Here is a 21,966-nt window from a genome sequence, read left to right as displayed (position 1 = left end):
AGCCTTGCATGTACTTGAACGGTCTTGAAACCGAGATCGATATGAGATAATGTCAGAGGGAAATCCAATGGATTTTGAAGGAATAGTCACGATACTTTCACTGACTTCCTTCCCAGAGTTTTGTTCCAAATAGTCTTTGTTGTTGTGTAACACATTGTTTGTCCTTGAGTAGTTAACTCCGTTGGAATGCATCTGTGGGACTACATCTGTGTTTACAGGGGGTGGTGGTGTGCTGTAAACAGTGTTTGCAGAGTTCCTGGCAGTGTGTCTACAGTTTCTAGTGGGCCCCAAGTTGTCCTTCAGACAGAAAATCCTAAATCTCACATTTAAGGGACTGGTAGCATAGTGGTAATGTTACTCGAGAAGTTAATGCTGAGGGACCTGGAAAAATGCACGGAGTCAGAGAGTTGTACAGCATGGAACCAGACCCTTCAGTTCAACTCACCAGATAACCAAAATTTCTCTATGCACATTTGCCAGAATTTGGCTCCTATCCCTCTAAACCCTTCCTATTCATATACGCAATCAGATGCCTTTTAAATGTTACAATTGTACCAGCCTCCACCACTTCCTCTGGCAGCTCATTCCATCCATGCTACAGCATCTGCATGAAAATATTTAAATCTTTTAAATCTTTTCCCTCTCACTTTAAACCTATGTCCTCTAGTTTTTAACTCCCCTACCCTAGGTAAAAGATCTTGGCTCTTCAGCGGCTACACAAGACAACGGTTAGGCCACTGTTGGAATACTGCATTCAGTTCTGGTATACCTGTCTTAGGAAAGTTGCTGTGATACTTGAAATGGTTCGGAAAAGATTTACAAGGATGTTCCTGGGATTGGAGAGTTTGAGTTACAGGGAGCAGCTGAATAGCGTGAGGCTATTTGCCCTGGAGCGTCAGAGGCTGAGGGGTGACCTTGTAGAGGTTTATAAAATCATGGATAGGGAGATGTGAATTCAAATCCTAGCAGCTGGGGAGTTTAAATTCAATTAATAAATCTGATTAAAATGCTTTTTATTTTCAATTTCATAATCATTACTATAATGATAATCGTGGCACTATCAGTTTGCAGTAAAGATCCATCTGATTCACTAGTGGACCTCAGGAAAGGAAATCCTAAAGAAGTCAGGCTGAGGTGTGACTCCAGACCCACCACATGTAGTTCACTCTTAAGCACCTGTTCATTCTATGATGTAGCAAAACACTCGGTTGTATCAAGCCACACACTGAAAAACTGATTAACAATAAAAGGGAGATAACTTGACATTGACCTATGTGTAAGATGTAGCAAAGGCATAACCTGCCAGTGCACCTTGTAAAGTTCTCTGACATTGCCATAATTACTTAGTCCTGCCTCAAATGTTGTGCTGGAGCTCTTATATCACCACCTCTGGGATGTGATATCCTTCAGCAGGACAGACCTTCGAGAGGTGGTGATACATTGGCATACGACAGACAGGGGTTGCCCTGGGAATCCTTAATATTGACTCCAAAGGTCATGAATGGATCAGACACCTCCTGATTACCAAATACTACCTTCCCCAGGTCCCAACACCCTATTTGCTATCCACAATGTGTTTTGGGTAGGAGACTTCAATGTCCATGATCACCAATGGCTTGCCAGCATCACTCCTGACAGCTGAAGGACAATTTCCAGCTTGGCAGATTTCTAGCAAACCAACAAAAAGGAAACAACAATACTTGAGCAATTCCTCACCAATCTTACAGTTGTAAATGCACCAATCCATGGCAGGTTTGATAGGTATGCAGAGCTGTTGAAGTTGCAAGGTCTTGTCTTCACTGGGGGCACCCTCTGTGTTGTCTAGCTGTATCACCAGGCTAAATTGGATCGATTTGGAACAGATTATGAATCTCAAAACTGGGTGACCCTGTACTGCTGTGACCCACCGGCTGCAGCAGATTTAATTCAGTCATAATCTTTGACCTCATGGCATAACATATCCCTCATCCACCATTACTGTGCAGCTAGGGTGCATATGAATCAGCATGTTTCAGTGTATAAGAAAGCATACCAGGAGCAACACCAGGCACATGTAAGATTCCAACCTGTAAAGTTACAACAAGTTTAGCAGCAGAAAAAGCATAAACAGAGCTAAACAATACAATCCAAACCTAATATAGAACAGATCAGATCAAAATGATGAAGTCTTATCATATCCAGTTACGAATAGTGAATAATTAAGCAATAGATTGGAGACTGTACATAATTCCGTCCTCAACTAAGGGGCCAAGCTGAGCATATCGGTAAAGAAGGCTAAAGCATTTACAATCACTTTCAATCAGAAGCGTTGGGTGGATGACCCATCTCAACCATCCCTTCAGATTTCCTCCATTATACATGCCTATTTCTTGACAATGCAATTCCCTCCATGTGATATATCAAGAAATGACTGAAGACACTGGATACTGCAAAGGCTGTGAGCCTGACAACATTCCGACAATAGTACTGACGGCTTGTGCTCCAGAATTAGCTGCGCCCCTAGCCAAGCTGCTCCAGTTTCAAGCTATTACCTTGTCAATAGTAAAGTGTCAGAAGGTGGAATTGACCGTGCTAGTTAATAGCACTTACTCAGTGGTAATCTGCTCACTAGTGCTCAGTTTGTGTTACAGTCTTATTACAACCTTGACTCAATTATGGACAAAAGAATTCCAAAAGGGAGTTGAGAATGACTGCCAGTTGCATCAAGGCAACATTTTGGCATCAAGGATCTCTAATAAAATTACAGTTATTAAGAATCAGGAGGAAAATTCTTTCCCCAGCATGAGGAATGTGGTTGGAGGTCATTGCTGCAGGACTTCCTCAGTGTAATGTTCTAGGACCATCCATTTTCTTTGCTTCATTGCTGGCCTTCCCTCCAACATAAAGTCGTACATGAGATTTTCAATGATAATAACACAATATTCAGTACCATAAGCAATTCCTCAGATACTGAAATAGACCATGTCCACATGTAACAAGCCCTAGTACAGGTTTGGGCTAGTAAGTGGCAAATAACATTCATGTCTCACAAGTGCCAGGCAAAGACTATTTCTGACAAAAGAGAGTCTATACATCTCCCCTTGGTATTCTACTACATCACTAGCTTTATAAATACTGAGGCAACTGAGCAGATCAGAGGCTGGATGTTCTGCAGCAAGTAACTCACCTCCTGTATTCCCAAAGCCTGTCCATCATATTCAAGTCAGGAATTTGATAGCCTGAATTATTGCATTTCCAGCAACACTTAAGAAGTTCAACACCAGCCAAGATAAAGCAGGCAGTTTGAGCAACGTGTATCATCTACAGTCTGCATTACAGCAACTTTCCAGTACTCCTTTGACTGCAACTTTAAAATGTATAGCATCTACCTAGAAAGACAAGATACTTGGGATTACCACCAGCTCTAGGTTCCCCTTCAGGCCACATGCCATTCTGATTTGAAACTATAATCACTAACTGTCGCTAAAATAAAATTCTCCTGAATAACACTTATTTAACCCCTCCATGGACAGCAGTGGTTCAAAGAGGCAGATAACCACCAGTTTCTCAAGGGCAATTAAGGATTGGCAATATTACCTTGTGCCAAGAATGAGTAAATGTTAGGAAGCTGGAGAGACCAATTCACCAATTCACAGTTTTCCTGTCCATGCAAGTATAGAATGATACCGGGATATAAGAGCACTTACTACTCTCAATTACTACTCTTTCATCTTTGTAAGCCAGAACTGCCAGGGTTAAATTATTACACTGGCTAATTGGCCACAGTTGAGTTTGTTTGCTGTAAAAAGACTGATGGAAAGTTTAAACATCACAATAGTCAATCGGGGTTGTAGGATGTCATGTTTTTCAGTCGGAGTGGTAGTTTAGTGATCTTTTCTCTCCTCTGCCCACTAAAGTTTGAACTGAATGACTAGGTTACTGAAACCTAGTTACAGAGTAACTAGAGTAACACTTTCCAGTAACTGATCTGGAGTTGCAAAATGGGTTGATCAGCGATGAGCCAAACAATGAAGGCATTTGGTAAAAGGTGCTTCCTTCTTTCTTTCAGAAAGCGGCAGCCCAACACGCATCCTGTCAGCAGAACCTGACCTATTGCCTGGTCCTCCGTCCAAGCCACTGATCACAGATGTCACCCGTAATAGTGTCACCTTGACATGGCAACCAAGCCAGCACCTTGGAGGCTCAGCAGTCACATCATACATCATCGAAGCTTTCAGGTACAAGATGGAAAGGAAGCAGTTGGGAAAACCAGGAATTAATATCAATGCAATAGAGGCTCCACATCCCTGCCAGCATGAGCAGAGTGTTATTTAGCAACTAGCAGGTCTAGGTGCCAATCTTTTGCAGATTTATGAGGTTCGCTCAGGTGGGGAATGTATTTGTTCACAAAGAGAGATTTGCCTGTCACAAACGTGACAGGAGTAGCCTTGAGTTACTGTCAGACATGTGCTGCTCTGACAGGAAAAGGCTATGAGGCAGAACCAACATTACTTCCAAGGGAGGCAATTGATGGCTACATTAAAGGAACCTGGAAACCCATCAGCAACATCCCTGAAGGAACAGTCTGACTCTGTTCTGAGGTATTAATTCAGTGAAAAAGATAGGGCATTCATAATGACCAGTTTTCATCATTAATTTGTTTGATTTCTTTTCCTCTTTCCAAACTCTCTCAATGCCTTTGCACATTTTCAGATCCTGATGACTACTTCCAAGATGTGGAGCCTCAGGCAATGGCTGAGGAAGACTCTCCATGTCTAGCCTTTGCTCAGCTTCAACCCATATTAGTCTGGCCAAGTCCACTTGATTGATGTGGGAGAGAGGGATTTGTCTCACTAGAGTTCTAAAGAAACTGCACCCTCAGTCACTTACATCTTGTGTTGTTGACTCCCTAATGTTTCATGTCATTGAGTCATAGAGCTGTACAGCAAGGAAACAGACCCTTTATTCCAACTCGTCCATGCTGACCAAATATCCTAAATAAATCTAGTCCCATTTGCTAGCATTTGGCTCATATCCCTCTAAACCCTTCCTATTCATATACCCATCTGAATGCCTTTGAAATGCTGTAATTCTCCCACCACCTCCACTTTTTCTGGCAGCTCATTCCATACACTCATCACCCTCTACATGAAAAGATTGCCCCTTAGGTCCCTTTTAAGTCTTTCCCCTGTCACCCTAAACCTATGGCCTCCAGGTTTGGACTTTCCCACTCCGGGGAAAAACATTTGTCTATTTATCCAATCCATGACTTTATAAACCTCTTTAAGGTCACCCCTCGGTGTCCAGGGAAAACAGCCCCAGCCTATTCAGCCTCTCCCTATAGCTCAAACCCTCTAACCCTGGCAACATCCTTGTGAATCTTTTCCGAACCCTGCCATATTCATCTTCTGAAGATGTGGTTTTCTTGGAGCACAGTTCTAAGGGCATTGGCAGATCCAGTGCTTCACTCAAGTGTGAGCAGGACAGAGAAAACCAGCATTTTAATCCACCAGAGAAACCATCACAGTTCTACTCAACACTTTATCACCTAATGTCAAAACACCCTTTCCAACCTGGCAGACAATGATCCCTCGTTGGCTTAGATTGAGAAAAGACAACTCATCGTATGTTTTTTAAAAAAAAATATTTTTATTAAAAACTTTTTCAAATCTTTTACTCTATATATAAATGGTGTCATATCACCATACTATTAATAATAAACTACCTACTATTCTACCAGAACAAACGTATCTACTTAAACTAAACTACAATCAAATTAACTAAAAGTTAAATTAAGTTGAATTCAAATTAAATTAAATTACATCACGTTACTTTATTCTATTTCACTCACCACACCTCCACCGAAACTCCCAATTCTGGGAGCACTAGTCATTGTACCCATATTTTCCCAGCTTCCCCTTCCCAGAGCCCCACAGGCTGCCCAATCTGACTCCCATGGCTATACCACAGCCCTAGTTAATATTGCCGATACGTTTGCATCTATATAATTTAGAAAGGGCCGCTGCGTGTTATAAAATTGCTCCGTTTTACGGTGTGCCATATTTGTCAGGTAGTATTAGGGGAGATGCTCCACAATGCATGAAGTTCCATAATGCCTGGGCCATAACATAAGACCTAGGGGTTTCCCAAAGTCCAATTCATTAGAATGTTCTTCCTCGCCCAGTATGTAAGAATGCTACACAGTCTCATCCCGTGTTCCCCCAGAGAGGGCAAGTTTGGCAACCTCAGAAGAAAAAATACTGGATCCACCTCGACTTCAATTCCCAGGATTTCCTTCAGGTCCCTTACTATGGCACTCCAGTATCTCTGGATTTTGCAACATGACCAAACACAGTGTGTAAGAGTGCCTATACTAACTTTACATTTGGGACACCCTGGAGACACTCCTCTCTTGAACTTAGCTGGCCTCTCTAGAGCCAAGTGAGCCCTGTGTAAAATCTTGAATTGCATGGCCTGCGCTTTGTAAAGAAAATCTCAATATGTAACATTTTCCCATGTTTCCAATGAAATATCCTCTCCAAGTTCCTGATTCCAAGCCCCACAGAGTCTCTCCACATCTCTGAAGGCATGCCCTTTTTGTAAATGTAAATGAACCAAAAGAGCACCCGTGCACCGGAGCACTCTTTTTTTTCCCTGTCTGACTTGTAAGGCTGAGCCAGGAACGTGGTCCTCTTTTGTATGTAATCCGTGATCTGAAAGTACCAGAAAACGTCCCTATTAGACAATTCATATTTCTGACTTCGTTGACTAAATGACATCAAGACCTCCCCCTTAAATAAATCTCCCAGACAAGAGATTCCCTTATTCTCCCATGTCTTAAAGCCGGACTCCATTGCCCCAGGTTGAAATCCTTGGGCTCCTGCCAATGGGGTAAATGGCAAGGTCTTAAGCCAATTGCCCTTTTCTTGCCTTCTTATCCTCCAGGCTTTTACCATATTTAAAATGATTTGGCTCTCACACTGCTCAGTCACGGATTTCACCTTATCCATGAATAATAGATTAACACGGGCACATCTCAACTGCAAGGCTTCAACGTAAAACCACATCAATCCCGAATCCCCCCCGTACTGAGTCACCCACATATGCTAACAGGGCATTTATTCGATATCTCTTCAATGCACATTTCCAAATGAATTAACACATGCCACAACAGCTGCTCCATTAAGATACTTGAATATTGAAGGAAGCCAAAAGTCACTGATGAGGGGAAGATTGTCTGTCGAAATTATCGCCAAACCTTCGTGAAAAAATATTGGCAATATCTTTAACCATAGACAACCTGTTCACAATATTTTAGAAACAGCATTTGAAAAAAGAAACAAAAAGAAAAAAAGATTGCCAATCTAATAAGTAAAATGACACATTAAAATAGCCCAGGTTAAAGCTTAAAAGGGTTGCCTTGGAAATGGAGCAAACTCCACTTGTATGTGTACAATTCACACACCTCTCTCCCCATCCTGATGGAGGCAACAACTTGCATTTATAAACGTAGTACCTTTAACACAGACAGATGTCCCATGGTGCTTCACAGGAGTCTCATTAAACGAAAACACTGACATGATTGGCAGAAGAGGATCAGAGAGTTAGATTCGAAAAATGTTTAAAAGAAAATCTGGAGAGACTGAAAGATTTAATGAATAAATTGCAGAAATCAGAGCTTGAGAGCTGAACTAGCACAAATGGAATAAAGGGGATTGTCAAGAGTTGAGATTTGGCGGAATGTTGAGTTCTTGAAGTATTGCAGCACAAAAAGAGGCCCTTCATCCGACTGTGTCTGCAGTATCTCTTGGCCATTTTCCCACCTTCTCCCTGTATTCCCTGAACATTATTCCTTTTCAAATAACAGTTTAATTCCCTTTTGAATGCCTTAATTGGACCTGCCTTCACCATGTTGTCGAGAAACATATTGCAGACCTTAAACACTTGCTGTGAGAGAAAGGACTTTTTTTCTCATTTCATTTTGCATCTTTTATCGATTACTTCAAATCTGTTCTCTCTCGTTCTTGATCCTTTCATTATTGGGAATAGTTTCTCCCTATCTGCTTGGCCCAGACCCCTTGTTGTCCCAGGATCTCAATGCCGATTGCAGACTGCATTTTTTTGCAGTCATTTAAATAATACTGGATTTGCCATCACTGGAGAGAGAATTTAGTTTTTGAGCATGCAAATCATTTTTACTCAAAGTTGATGATATACCCAAGGATATTGAGTCACATGTTTTCACAGTCATTAATGCTTATCAGTGTTTGATAAGCAGAGAAAGAACCGCAGCAATAATGGAGAGTGGTGAACTGGGCTGCAGCTTTTCAACATCCTAATGTATGTTCGAATTCTGTCATGAGAATTATCAATGACTGTGAGGTCCAGCTGCTAAGATAAGGCAGAAGCAGGGAGGTTGTTTCCACTGGCAGGTGAAACGAGAACAAGGGGCAAAATTTCAAAATAAGGGGGAGCAGATTTAAGACTGAGTTGAGATGGAATTTCAACGCCCAAAGGGTTGCGAATCTATGGAATTCCTCGCCCAGTGATGCAGTTGAGGCTACCTCATTGAATATTTTAAGGTAAAAATAGATTTTTGAACAGTAATGGAATTAAGGGTTATGGTGAGCGAATGGGTAAGTGGAGTTGGGTCCGCAAAACGATCAGCCTTAGTCTTATTGAATGGCAGAGCAGGCTTGACAGGCCAGACGGCCCACTCCCGCTCCTTTTCTTTTGTCCTACTGAGCATAGAAATCCTCGCAGAAACAAGTAAGGACAGCATCAATCCATTACCTTTTTTCAGCTAAAATTACTCCAGCACAGCTATTTTTAAAAAAAACATATCTTTCATAGGTATGGAAACATTGATGAAGGGATTAGTTTTTACCCTAATTACCCTTGAATTGCCCTTGAACCACACAGCTTGCAAGACTTTCAGAGGGCACTGAAGAGTCAACCATATTGGCAAATGTCTGGAGTCATGTGCCGGCCAGACCAGGGAAAGATGGCTGTTTCCTTCCCTAAAGAACATTAGTGAATCAGATAGTTTGCAATGTGATTGGTACTGAAACTTTATACCCCAGATTTAATAATTGAATTGAAAATGCACTATCTGAAATTTAGAACATAGATGGAACATAGAAAAGTACAGCACAGAACAGGCCCTTTGGCCCATGATGTTGTGCCGAGATTAAGTCCTAATTTGAACCCATGTCCCAGAGCTTGTGCCTACATTGCCATTATTACTACAGGCTCACCCTTCTTTAATCAAATAGCTGATTTGTGAAATAGTTAAAAGAAATTCTAGGAAAGTTGTAAGTGTGAGGTGAATGAAGCCTTAAAGATGATATCAAAGTCAACTTGGGTATGCTAAAGATGGACACCAGGATGAAAAAGTTTCCACTGTGTTCATTTCTGGTGTTTGCAGGAAGAGATTTCAAAATTGTACTTCCTGATTTTCTTCCTGTTTAATGGTGATGGAAGGAGGGGACTGGGAAGATAGAATCTTTCAATATGTACTCCCAGCCTGGATCAAAAATGGATAAAGTGGAATTGGAATCCTTCACTGTCCAGAGTAGATCTGAAGACATGGGAGCAGAAATAGCTTGCTTCACACTCAATCAGACAATGGCTGATCTGATAATCCTCAACTCCACTTTCCTGCCTATTCCCCATAACCCAAGATTCCCTTAATGAGTAGAAATCTGTCTATCCCAGCCTTAAATAAACTTAATGACCCAGCAATGACAACCCTCTTGTCAGGGAAAATATTCCACAAATTCACTACTCTCTAAGTAACTTCCTTTCTGAGATTATGCCCTCTGGTTTTAGACTCTATCTGCATCTACCAAGTCAAGCAGCCTGCTAAAAATTGTATATGTCTCATTAAAGTCCCCTTTCATTCTTTTAATCTCCAGTGAATTACAAGCCCAAACTATTCAACCTCTCTTCATAAGGAAATCCTTCCAAACCAGGAATCAACCTATTGAACCTTCTCTGGACTGCGTCCAAAGATGGTATATATTTCCTTAGACAAGAGGACCAAAACTATTCACAGTATTGCCACAAAGGTATGAGTGTCTTGTATAGTTTTCGCAAGACCTCCTTATTTTAATACTGCAATGGTGTGAAATAAAGACCAACAATAGTTCATTTGCCTTTTCTCTTACCTGCTGAAGTGGATGCTAGCTTTTTGCGATTCATACAATATCACCAATCCCTGTGTACGGCAGCCTTCTGCTGACCTTTCCCATTTAAATAATAGTCAGCTCTTCTAGTTTTCTTGCCAAAGGACACAGCCTCATAAGCTCCAATATTACATTCCCTCTGCCAAGTCTTTGCCAACTTACTTAACCTGTCCATATCCCTTTGAGACTCCTTGTGTCATTGTCTTTTTTTTTGTGTCATCTACCATCCTGCCAGTGCAATCATTTCCATCATCCAAGTCATTAATATATTTTGTTAAATAATTGTGGCCTCAGCACTGGTCCCTATTGTAATTTACTTGTTAGAGGTTGCCATCCTGAAACTGCTGCTTTTATCCCAATTCTCTGTCTTCTATTATTAGCCAAATCTCTATCCATGCTAATATTCTACCCAGCACCATGTGTTCTTATTACGTGGCCTTATATTTGGTGTTGGAGATAAACTGGGAAAGTGATCCACTCTCAATCACTAATATTCCTTGCCTTAATAAAAAGAACATAAAAGGTAAAGTTTGCAGGTTTCTCAGTACAGATTGGCCTCTGGTAGTGTTTAACTGGCTAGTTAGAAGCCCATGGAATTATGTCTTCAAGGCTATACCCCAGATTGTGTGTGTGTGTTGTGTGAAACTGATCTCTGTTTAAGATCACAAAGCGAACAAAGAATCAGTGGGCAAATAAAAGAGAAACCGAGATCCTGAGCTCCTTTGACTTTCAGTGGGATAATGAAGTGCCCCTATAACCAGCCATTAGTGTGAAATGTAATGTTCAAAAGCATAAACCCAATAGTTCAGACGTTGGTTAACCACAGATTTTATAACGTTTCAATTCCCAGCCAAGATTAACGTGCGCCATAAAGATTTCATCAAATCCTCTGAATACTAACTGGTTTGGAAATTACAATGAAGCAACTTCACACAACATTACCGTTTTAAAAGCTATATAAATGCAGAGCCTTGAGGTCTAACGCACTCTCATTTTCTATCCTGACACCCCAGGGCAACCTTCATCTTGAATCGTAGAACAAATGTATAACAGAGGAACATCAATCAACTTTAAATACTGAAGGGACCTTTATGATGGATTATGTAGTCTTGGCTCTGACTGCATATAAGAATAGCAAATAAAAATATCATTGAGTATTGGAATAAATTTATTTCCAATTAAAATACTATTTAACATCGTGAATGTCTGAGGTAGGAGTACTGAGAACTTGAGGGAGCAATGTCCTTTCCAAAGTCTGAGACATTAAAATGCATCAAGCATTTAGGTGAATGATAGTCTCGATGTTTATATTTTGAGGTTTGTTTTGCTGGGAAATTGGCCTCAATGGTGACTTTCAGTTAATGAAGTCTATTTTTAGAATTATAATATAACATAGCCATGTGCAAATAAGTTGGGGTCGTCAAGCAGGCAGTAATTAATTTGTTAATTCTTGTTTGAAGCGCATGCTAATTTTGGGTACGAAATTCACAGAAAAGCACTGGGCAAGTTCACGTTAGATCAGTCCATAAATTTCAGAACACACACCAGAAACAAAAAAAAAAGCAGTGAGCAGAATTGCTGTTGAAACTTTGCCACTTAATGATGTGCTCAGGCTATCATTTGGTTTAGAAAAAAGGATATTTTAAAAATTTAGTATTCAATGAGTAAGGTATTGTCACCCGTTTGTTGTTTCTCAGTCAATCTGCAGGTAGCACATGGCAGACAGTGGCTGAGTACGTGAAAGGAGAAAAACACACAGTGACTGGTCTGAATCTCAACACTATCTACTTGTTCATCATACGTGCAGTCAACATGTACGGATTGGGAGATCCAAGCCCCATCTCTGAACCTGTCCGAACACAAGGTAAGCTATCTTTAACACTGTTGTAAATCCTAAGACACCAGGTTATAGTCCAGCAGGTTTATTTGAAAATGCAAGCTTTTAGGGTGCTGCTCTTTCATCAGGACGAAGGAGCAGCACTCCAAAAGCTTGCATTTTCAAATAAACCTGCTGGACTATAACCTAGTGTGATGTGATTTATCCACCCAAGTCCAACACTGGCACCTCCACGTTATGTTTAGCACAACCTTCATACTTAACTTGCTTTAGTTTTGCAACAGTGAGTCATCTCCCACCTTGACGAGCTGTTTAGCAATTCATGGCGAGCTTGTCCAATTCTGATCTAAAAATGGCTGCTAGAAAGGAGAGAACAAGAAAGACTTGTTGTGATTCAGTCACTTTGATGATAGCATTGCATGATTAATCTTCAATTCTGTGCGTTTTTGACTTGTAAGTTTACACATTTCAGCTCCACTCCAAATAATGGAGATGCTGGCATAATGGTATTATAGCTAGATTATTAATCCACAGATCTAGGTAATGTTCCAGGGAGCCAGGATCGAATCCTGCTAGGGCAGATAGTGGGATTTGAATTCAGTAAAATCCAGGATTTAAGAGCCTAATGATGATCATGAGTCAATTGTCTGAAAAACCCATTTGGTTCAGTAATGTCCTTTAGAGGGGCAACCTGCCATCCTTATCTGGTTTGGGCCTACATATGACTACAGACCCACAACAATGTGTTTGACTCTTATGTGCCCTCTGGGCAATTAGGGATGGACAATAAATGCTGGCCTAGCCAGCGATGCTCACATCCAGTGAATGAATATTGCTTTCTGGTTAGATAGTTTTGATGATCAGTTCTATCTTTGAAATACTGCTTGATGCTGAGTTCAGTTGTCATTTGATTATCCATCTCTTTAAAATCCTCTGAAAGTCTGCACCAAAAATCAAAACACATAGTTTACCCCATAGTCGTCATCACTGGAAAGTAGCTGGGAGAATTTACTGAGGGCAACTAAGTGTAAGAGAGCTAGATTAATACCATTCAGAAACCAGTTGTAGGGAATCCAGCTCATGGCTGCAAACTCATCTCTCCATTAAGTTGGAGTCTAGTAGTTCATTCCACTTCAAATTAGATTACAGCCAGTAACCCTAATATTCCATTGATACTTTCCATTGTATTAATTCTATGAATGAATGATAATGAAATGTTAATGGATTTATAGATATGTAAGTTATTATTAAATGCATGCCTGATACATGCACCATTACTTTGAACTCTGAGACAGCATCTGCATTGCTGCAGTCGTTCCTATTGATTAATTAATCCTGCAATGGACCATTAAAGTACTTAGCATAACTGTTAGTAGATACCAAGGCACTTAAATGTATTAGCACAAATTTATTGCATTACCTCTTCTTATTGTTCACAGATGTAAGTCCCACAGGACAGGGGGTGGACCATCGGCAGGTACAGCGGGAGCTTGGGGAGGTGGGAGTGCAGCTGCAGCCTCCTGTCACCTTGACGTCCACAACCATCCAGGTCACCTGGACAGTAAGTAGTGAACACAGCAATGTCCCACAGCTGTGACACTAAAGGGGAAAGGCCAGCTAAGAGTGAGTGTGCTAACAGGAAGAATGAGCGGCCGTCTGTTTGGTTATAACATAGTGTATGATCAAAGAGGCATTTCATAAGCACAAGTAACTGGAGTCACAAGTGCTGTTTGTATGTCTTTCATGCATATTACTGAATATCCTTGGACGATGACAAACTTGGGTACAGTTTTCCTCCATGTCACTTTTTCATGTGTGTATGTCCAGCCAACAATGACCACATCTGCATCCCTTGAATGAAATAAATAATACATGTAGATAGTTCAGAATCTTGGGCATAGAGAGAGATGTAGAGAATGCATGAGACGCTGCTTATTTATCCTTTTTCCTAACAAGAAAGGCCAAGTATCAAACTAAGAAAAAAAAAACTGTTCCTAGCAATAGGCTACAGAAAGCAGAGCAGCATTTATCTTCCTGATTAATTGGAAACAGATTAAGCAACAAGATTAGGTGCAATATGCAGGACATACTGGTGTCCCAAGCATTAAATGAACATAGATGAATGCAGCATATCCTTCAAAGGAGCTCTTGTTCCAGGGTCAGGAAAATTAAATGTATTACTAGTTGTATTATTTGAGTGTGTTTCAGCTGGAGGAATATAAATAGGAACATAGGAACAGAAGGGGGCCATTCAGCCCCTCAATCCTGTTTCACCATTCTCTAAAATCATATCTTGACTATATCTGAGCTCTTGCCTTGGCTGTCTAACCTGGGTAATAATCACGAGTGTTAAAGATCCAGTGATCTCAGATTTAAAATTATGAATTGCGCCAGCACCTCTTGTTTTTAGTGGCCGTTGTTTCCGCATCCCTACCACAATCTGTGAGAGAAAGAGAGAAGCAAGTCTTTTCCCAGGGAAGGGGTGTCCAAACCTAGAGGGCAAAGGTTTAAGGTGAGAGGGGAAAATACAATAGGGACCTGAGGGATAACCTTTTCACACAGAGGCTGGTGCATATATAAAACAAGCTGCCAGAGGAAGTGGTGGAGACCAGTACAATTACAACATTTAAAAGGCCTCTGGATGGGTATTTGAATAGGAAGAGAATTGAAGGATATTTGCCAAATGTTGGCGAATGGTACTAGATTAATTTAGGAAATATGGTCAGCTTGGTTGAATTGGACCATAGGGTCTGTTTCCGTGCAGTATGAGTCAATGACTCTCAGTTTCCAAATCTGAAAAGACTTGTCCTGACTTTAAGTTTATGTCCCTCACCTATAGTAAAAGTTTCTCCCTATCCAACTGATGAAATTATTACAAAATCTTCAAACAAATCTACCTTTTACCATCTAGTTTCCAGGGATTACAAGCGAGGTCTATGTACTTAAAATGTAAGCCTGAGAGACCCGCTAATATTCTGATGAATTTACACTCCATTTCCTCCAAGGCCATTATATCCTTTCTGAGGTGTGGTGAACTTTGAGATATAAAAGCACTGCTGCATTAAACGTTTTTGGTTTCTTTTTGCCCCTCTGACCTTTGAGTGATCTAATTACACACACCCCTAAATCTCCTTGAAACTCGACAGTTCTAAGCTTTTCTACTACCTTACGTTCTACTAGGATCAATCCTTTATTCCTCCAAGATAGATGATTGTACACATTCCCATGATCCACCTGATGCTTACATCACAGGTTGATCGCCAGGCCCAGTTTATTCAGGGTTACCGGGTGATGTACCGGACCAAGACTAGCGCCTGGCTTGTCCAGGATGTGAAATCACCAGCTGAGCGCACGACCATTCTTGTCGACTTGAAGAAAGGCACCGAGTACGAAATTAAGATCCGTCCATACTTCGATGAGTTTCAAGGAATGGACAGCGAGTCTGTCATCGTACGGACGCCAGAGGAAGGTAAGACCTTGACTGAAGCTCCAGCTTATAGATGGGTTGAGGATGAAGTAGAATTGTTACTTTGGAAGAGGCTTGTATTGAACTAGTAAGTCATCTTTTACTGTGCTCGAGTTTTAAGTCTGTCAAGCAATTATGTAGAAATCATGCATGTTATTTATGGGCTGCCAGTTCACTACAAGCCAATTATAGGCATAAAACATTGTCATCCACTTCATTGATCATGTTGCAAACACAGATTACTTTTAAAAGAGAAATTCAAACTTTCAGTTCCTAGCTGGAAAACAGGTCATTTTTTAAAAACTTTTACTGCATCAAATGATAAAGAAATGCTATTGATTAAGCACTTTTTACCCTTAGGCAAGTATACTTTAAGCAGCAAGCATAAATTGCCCCTTTCTACTTTCAGTGACGTTGTAGACATTTATTTCTCCTGGATTCACAGGTTACATGGGTGCTATTGTCCCCTCTTGTAATACTATCTTCCATAGTGAGAGCATTCCCTGGAGATTCTATCTCTAGCTCCAGGTCAGGGAACCTTGCAGGCTTGTGATAAGTCTTCAGCAACTAGGATTCCAAGTGAGGCATGAGCTCCCACGCCCATTTCACATGGTGATCACTGGGAGTCAGCATTTCCCTGATTAAGGGGCAGGCTTGGCCAACACATCTCTTGCCCACCCAGGCAGTTGCATTAAATGAAATACTCCAACTGTCCTTTGTCAGGAATATCTCTACCTTTGTTAAAGAAGCCTGTAATGCAGCCTCAGTTTGGTTTTCTTTGTCTGTGTCTCCATGAAAATCGCAGACTATCCCCATGTCCAAGCAGAAATGGTAATTAGCCATCTCCTACTTACACTGCTTTTCACCTTTGAAACAAGAGTACATATTCCATACAGCTATTTACAATTTGATACCAATAATAATTTGGTGTTAGGAGACTCCAGGTCTTCTCATTGTGAAATAGCAGGTATGAACATTTAGCACTTCTCTTTCAATAACACAATGTGACTCTTCTTTTGATCAAACCACTAAACCAGCTCGGTTTACTGTCAGACACACACCAGAATAGGTCACATGACTCCTTTCATTTAGTGATATAATTCCAAACCCTGGTTATTTTATAAACTAAAAGACGTAGTCCTAAAATATAATCATATGTACCTCACCTCTGAACTGTAGTGAGAGGCTGAATAGGGTGGGGCTATTTTCCCTGGAGCATCGGAGGCTGAGGGTGACCTTATAGAGGTTTAGAAAGGGCATGGATAATGTGAATAGTCAAGGGTTTTTCCCCTGGGTAGGGGAGTCCGGAACTAGAGGGCATAGGTTTAAGGTGAGAGGGGTAAGGTTTAAAAGGGACTTAATTGGCAACTTTTTCACACACAGGGTGGTGCTAGTATGGAATGAGCTGCCAGAGGAAGTGGTGGAGGCTGATCCAATTAAAAGGCATCTAGCTGGGTATATGAATAGGAAGGGTTGAGAGGGATATGAGCCAACTGCTGGCAAATGGGAGTAGATTAGTTGAGGATGTCTGGTCAGCATAGACAAGTTGGACTGAATAGTCTATTTCTGTCCTTACGTCTCTATGACTCTATAGTCTTTAATTGATACCATGACGACATCACAAAACTACAGACTGAAGTACTAAATTGAAGAAGTTCTTCTTTAAATGGAGGTTCAAGCCTTATTTGATGTATCACTAAGAGCCCCAGATTGAAGCAGTATTATTATGGAAACAGTTCTGCTGCATGTCAGATTGATTTTGAACCTAAAGAAGCAGCAGAACTATGGTGTAAAATCACTTCGTGGAAAGCACAGCTTATTTACCAAGAAAATGTCCTCCTTATGTTTCCTTCATTCAATAAGCCAAGATCAAGATAGTAGAAGGGGAGGGACTCCCACAGCAGCTGAAGTCTGTAACACAATGTGCAAATGATCACAGACTGCCAACAATCTGCCACTCAATCTCCTGCTTCGTATTCTTTTCCGCTTTTTCCTCTTCTGATCTCCTCCTCACATCTGTTTTCAGATCAGTGTTTGTAAAGTCTTAGAGAGGAAGCTCTGCATGTCCAGTCTCCCAGCTGTGGAGTGCCTCATAGCACAAGGAGACCAAAAGAGAGAGAGAGGGAGGATTCAGTTAAATACTGACTGAGTAAATATCCTTTTCCATGGCAAGTCCCCATTACCAAAGCTCTAATAACATACATTCACTAGGATCCAAATTGCAGCTCTGTCCCAGTGTACATGGGGTTCGACTAGTTGCAGAAACGCAAAAAATATGCTACGATTGAAAGAGCTGACATGTTGACTAACTTGAGAAACAAAGAGACAAAGTAACAGTGAAGAGCCATGTCTGCTCATGATGTATTTGGACCCCAGGCTTTTCTTGCGAGGTTAAATGGACTGGGTAAAGTGTGATACAATGGACTGCACACGGCCCGTGGAATGAATGGACTTTGTGGGCCATTAGGTTTCCCTGCCTGAAGTGAACTGCCCACAAATAGCACCAAGAAATGCCTGCCCTCTATCTCTGACAAGAAACAATGAGGAATCGAGCAGTGTTGCACCCAGGTCATCAATAACCAGAGCAAATGTTTATCATCCGTCTTTGTTTTGGGAGGAGATACTCTAATCTTATTTGCCTGCCATGATTAAGGCCTGTTCCTAGGGTACATCTCTTCCTTGGCACAGCTATGGTTCACATGGACAAAGCAAGATGCATGAAAGCAGCCTGGGACAAATTTCTTAACAGTACTGGGCATGAATATTTGCATGAAGTTGTTTCTCAGTATTCTTAAATATTTAGTTTAATAAAAAGTTTTTTTAAGAAAGAAGTTTTATTCAGGAATATGTTATATTGTAATGAGCAGAACCCCACTAGCTGAGCTGACACAGGACTGCTGCACATCCTTGAACTCACTTTATCTCAAATATGTTCAGACACGAACTGCAACAGGCGATGTTTCAGAGTCCTGCAGAGTGCTTTCTCTTCACTTAAACATTCTTTTCTTCTTTGCACAAAACAAAAACAGCCCCCGCTGCTGCGCCACAAGCTGTTACCGTGGCGACAATTGGCTTGAGCAATAGCACCAGTATCAGTGTGTCCTGGGAGCCACCCCCTGCTGAGGAGCAGAATGGAATCATCCAGGAGTACAGGGTAAGCTGGGACACATGAGGGATAAATCAAATGAACAGTGGGACAGGGGAAGCTAATGACCTGGGTCTGAAAATATATTAGCCTAATTTCTCAACAGTTGGGACATGTTAATTAAAGAATTTAATCATAATTGTTCTGAGGTGAAGAATGAAAACAAAAGAAGTCTCGTAAATCCATGGGGACTTGGCATTTTTACAATGAGCCTTTAATCGTGCTCAGGTTACTGTTTACCATATGTTCATTACTTTAATTGATCTTTATTCTCTATACAGCCAGCCTGTCTAAAGAGGGGGTTGCGGAGCAGGGCTGGGGTGGGGGGGAATATATCTTGTCATGCATGCTAAACTCAAAAGCTTTAACAGTGAAGAATGGTGGGATGTATTTTGGCACTTAATTTCCAGTTGAACTGTTTTTATCAGTATCTTTTCTCTCGATTTGAACACTCCAAACTAAATAGCAGCTGGCTTCACGTTTGTCAATCTGAAATTGAAAAAACATCAATTCGGTAGTGAGCATGACAGAAAACTGGCCCATTCGCAGCAACCACATATCATAATACAGACTTTACACTCCACAGTCAGCCAACCTGTCAGTGTAAATGCTGCAAGTTTTGTTCAGCCATCTACAGTGTAGACAGTGAAGAACTAAACTTGAGTTGAACTTTGACAAGATAGTTTGACAGAGTGGAACATGAAGGCAATCATTGATGATGTTCTTCAGGAGAGAAACAGCCTTTTCAATTCCACTGTGGACTCAATCGTCACACAGCGGAGATGAAGAGGATGGTGACTCATCTGTTTGCATAAATTTGCTAACCAGTTGAACAACCACCCATATCTGCTGATTTCAGTTCAGCTCCCTCATGCTGTCAGACTCAGCAACAACGAGCTGTTCACAGCCGGTGGGATTATCAACCTCACCGGCTGGGTGAGTGTTCTTGTTGGATGCATCACTTGTCCTTTGTAGAAACTGCTGGATTTTCATTTCACTGATCCCAAAGGAATGACAATTAAGTGGGTTTGTATTCCGGTGGTATTTTACCCTCTCCTCTACCCCAACTAGGTTACCAACCAGTTGCTGCAGGCAAAGGTAGACCCTTGTGTTACAAATTGTTTCTTTACTAACGCTCATCCAGTTCCATAACCTCTTGCCCCTGTTACCAACTGTTTCTCGACAAATGTCAATCAAGTTCCCTCATACTGTTGCACAGTATACTCTCTCCCAGCATCTGTGTTATAGACTAATCTCTGCTGCAGTTGAATCTAGCTATTTCACACTGGCATCAATCACCCCACCTTCAGCAGCATTATACTGAATGTTTCTCCACTTATGTTCATCCAGTTGACCTGCACTGTCACTCCGTGACCTGGCCTCCTGGATCTGTGCTGATGAAAATCCAGCTTCCTCACTCTAACCTTGTAATGCTGGGTCTGGTAACTCCCATTCCATCATTAGCCCTCAGTCATTATGAAGATATATTCAGTTTTGCAAGGGGAATGGTAGAAGAGAGATTGAAATGTAATCTCTTGTTTGTTGAGACTGAATTATGAATAGACCATTCATTCTCAAAAGCATTTTTGAACAATGAGTAAAGTGGGAGTGATTTTCCTGTGAGCTGGCAGTAAGGAATTAATATAATCTATCAATAGATATTTCAGCGTCAGCGCTAATGGGCAGGTCAGTGGAGGTAGGATTATTACAAGCAAACCTCTTTGCACATGTTTCTTCTGAATAGGACACATGCCTTTACCTTGAGCTAGCAAGGTGTCAGCCTGCAAGTACCTTAGCATAATCGTTATGTCGAGGGGTATTCCCCACTGGGTGAGAAAGTCATTGAAAAATGCTACATTTAAACCTGAAGGAGCCGCTTTCCATTGATAGGCAATAGACATGGAAGGAAGTGGGTGGGGCTATGGGGCCACCCAACCAGTGTCCCAGATGAGAGGCCTAAGCCATTATGTCAGCGAGGTTTTACATGCATTTGATTAGCAAGCTGCAGACCCAGAAAACAGATTGTCGTTAATGAACAAGGACTGGGGGGGGGTTGGGAGGGAGGCAGGGGCATGGGATGGGTGAAAGGAAATCTGTGGACCACTTCAGAGTCAAATCAACGGCTGGGACTTCAATTGAAGAGGCAATACTTTGAGAGGAGAGAAGGGACAGTCATTGGAAGGATGCAATGTAATTTGGGAAAGAGTGCAGTAAGTGTTTTGCAGGGTTCTGATTCTACAATTGTTTCAAAGCAAAGGCAAATTATTTTTTTGAGAGTAGCCTGCAGAGGTCCCTTTAAGAACCTAGCATTATGAAAGCAGTATTTAGAATGCATTCTCCACCTGTTAGTTTCTGACATCAATTGCCTCAAAGTCTCATGCATGTTGTTGGACTCTGAATTGCATAGTTGACCAAGTGAAATAGGCAAGTGCTCTGGCCACCCATTATTACATGATCATCACTGGGTCAAATCCTTGTAGTCAAATCCAAGCCAGCTAACGCCTGGAGGAAGAACACCTCATCTTCTGCCTTGGGACCTTCCAACTGCATGGCATCAATGTCGACTTCACGAGTTTCCTCATCCCAGATTCAATCCTCCAACTCGGCACCACCCTCTTGAACTGTCCCACTGTCCAACTTCCTGCCCACCTATCCACTCCACCCTCCCCACCTCCATCTACCTATTGCCTTCGCAGCTATCTTCACCCGCAGCCCCACCCCCACCCTCCTATTTACCTCTCAGCCTCCTTCCCTCCCCTTCCTGATGAAGGGTTATGTCTGAAAATCTCCTCCTCAGATGCTGCCTGACCTGCTGGGCTTTTCCAGCACCACACTCTCGACTTTGATCTCCAGCATCTGCAGTCTTTGCTTTCTCCTGGTATTCTATCCCTGACACCATTATGGAAACACCATCAACCCATGTCCTTACTGCAAGAGTTCAAGAAGAGAGACCACCATCAGCTGAATGGAGCTTCCTCTTGAGCTCTTCCCAGCACTGGGCCTGCCACCTGGGCTGGTCAGTGGTTCCCACATTCTAGGAAGAAGTGAATCCAGCTTTCACCTCCAGTCTTTCCCATTCAGAGAGAAAGTTACAGACTTGGACTCAAAATATTGGTTCATTGTAAACAAAATTAAATGTGAATTAACTAAATCTAAAGTAGATATTAATATTTAGATCATCAGAGTTGGGGCAGAATTAAGCCAGTCCACCCATTGAGTATTTGATCATGGCTGATATGTTTCTCAACATCATTTTTCTGCCTTCTCCCTGTAACTCTTACCATTGTCTTAGCTGCACTCAGTGACTTGGGCTCCACAGCCTTCTGTGGCAATGAGTTCCACACATTAACCA

The 21,966-nt window shown here is 41.5% G+C and overlaps 1 protein-coding gene across 4 annotated transcripts in view; it reads left to right on the top strand.

Annotated features, from left to right (window-relative positions):
• Nucleotides 1-21,966, top strand: part of robo3 (roundabout, axon guidance receptor, homolog 3 (Drosophila)) — a 578,410-nt gene that overhangs the window by 483,550 nt on the left and 72,894 nt on the right. For all 4 annotated transcript variants that reach the window (XM_072593115.1, XM_072593113.1, XM_072593112.1 and 1 more), the window contains exons 11-15: nt 4,049-4,217; nt 11,864-12,030; nt 13,443-13,564; nt 15,256-15,472; nt 18,499-18,623. In XM_072593115.1, the coding sequence (XP_072449216.1) occupies nt 4,049-4,217; nt 11,864-12,030; nt 13,443-13,564; nt 15,256-15,472; nt 18,499-18,623 (800 nt within the window). The remainder of the gene's footprint in view (nt 1-4,048; nt 4,218-11,863; nt 12,031-13,442; nt 13,565-15,255; nt 15,473-18,498; nt 18,624-21,966) is intronic.

This window comes from Chiloscyllium punctatum, chromosome 23 (genome assembly GCF_047496795.1).
Source record: "Chiloscyllium punctatum isolate Juve2018m chromosome 23, sChiPun1.3, whole genome shotgun sequence".
Taxonomy (NCBI): domain Eukaryota; kingdom Metazoa; phylum Chordata; class Chondrichthyes; order Orectolobiformes; family Hemiscylliidae; genus Chiloscyllium; species Chiloscyllium punctatum.
Note: the sequence above shows the minus strand (reverse complement) of the source record. Positions and strands in the feature narration are given on the sequence as shown.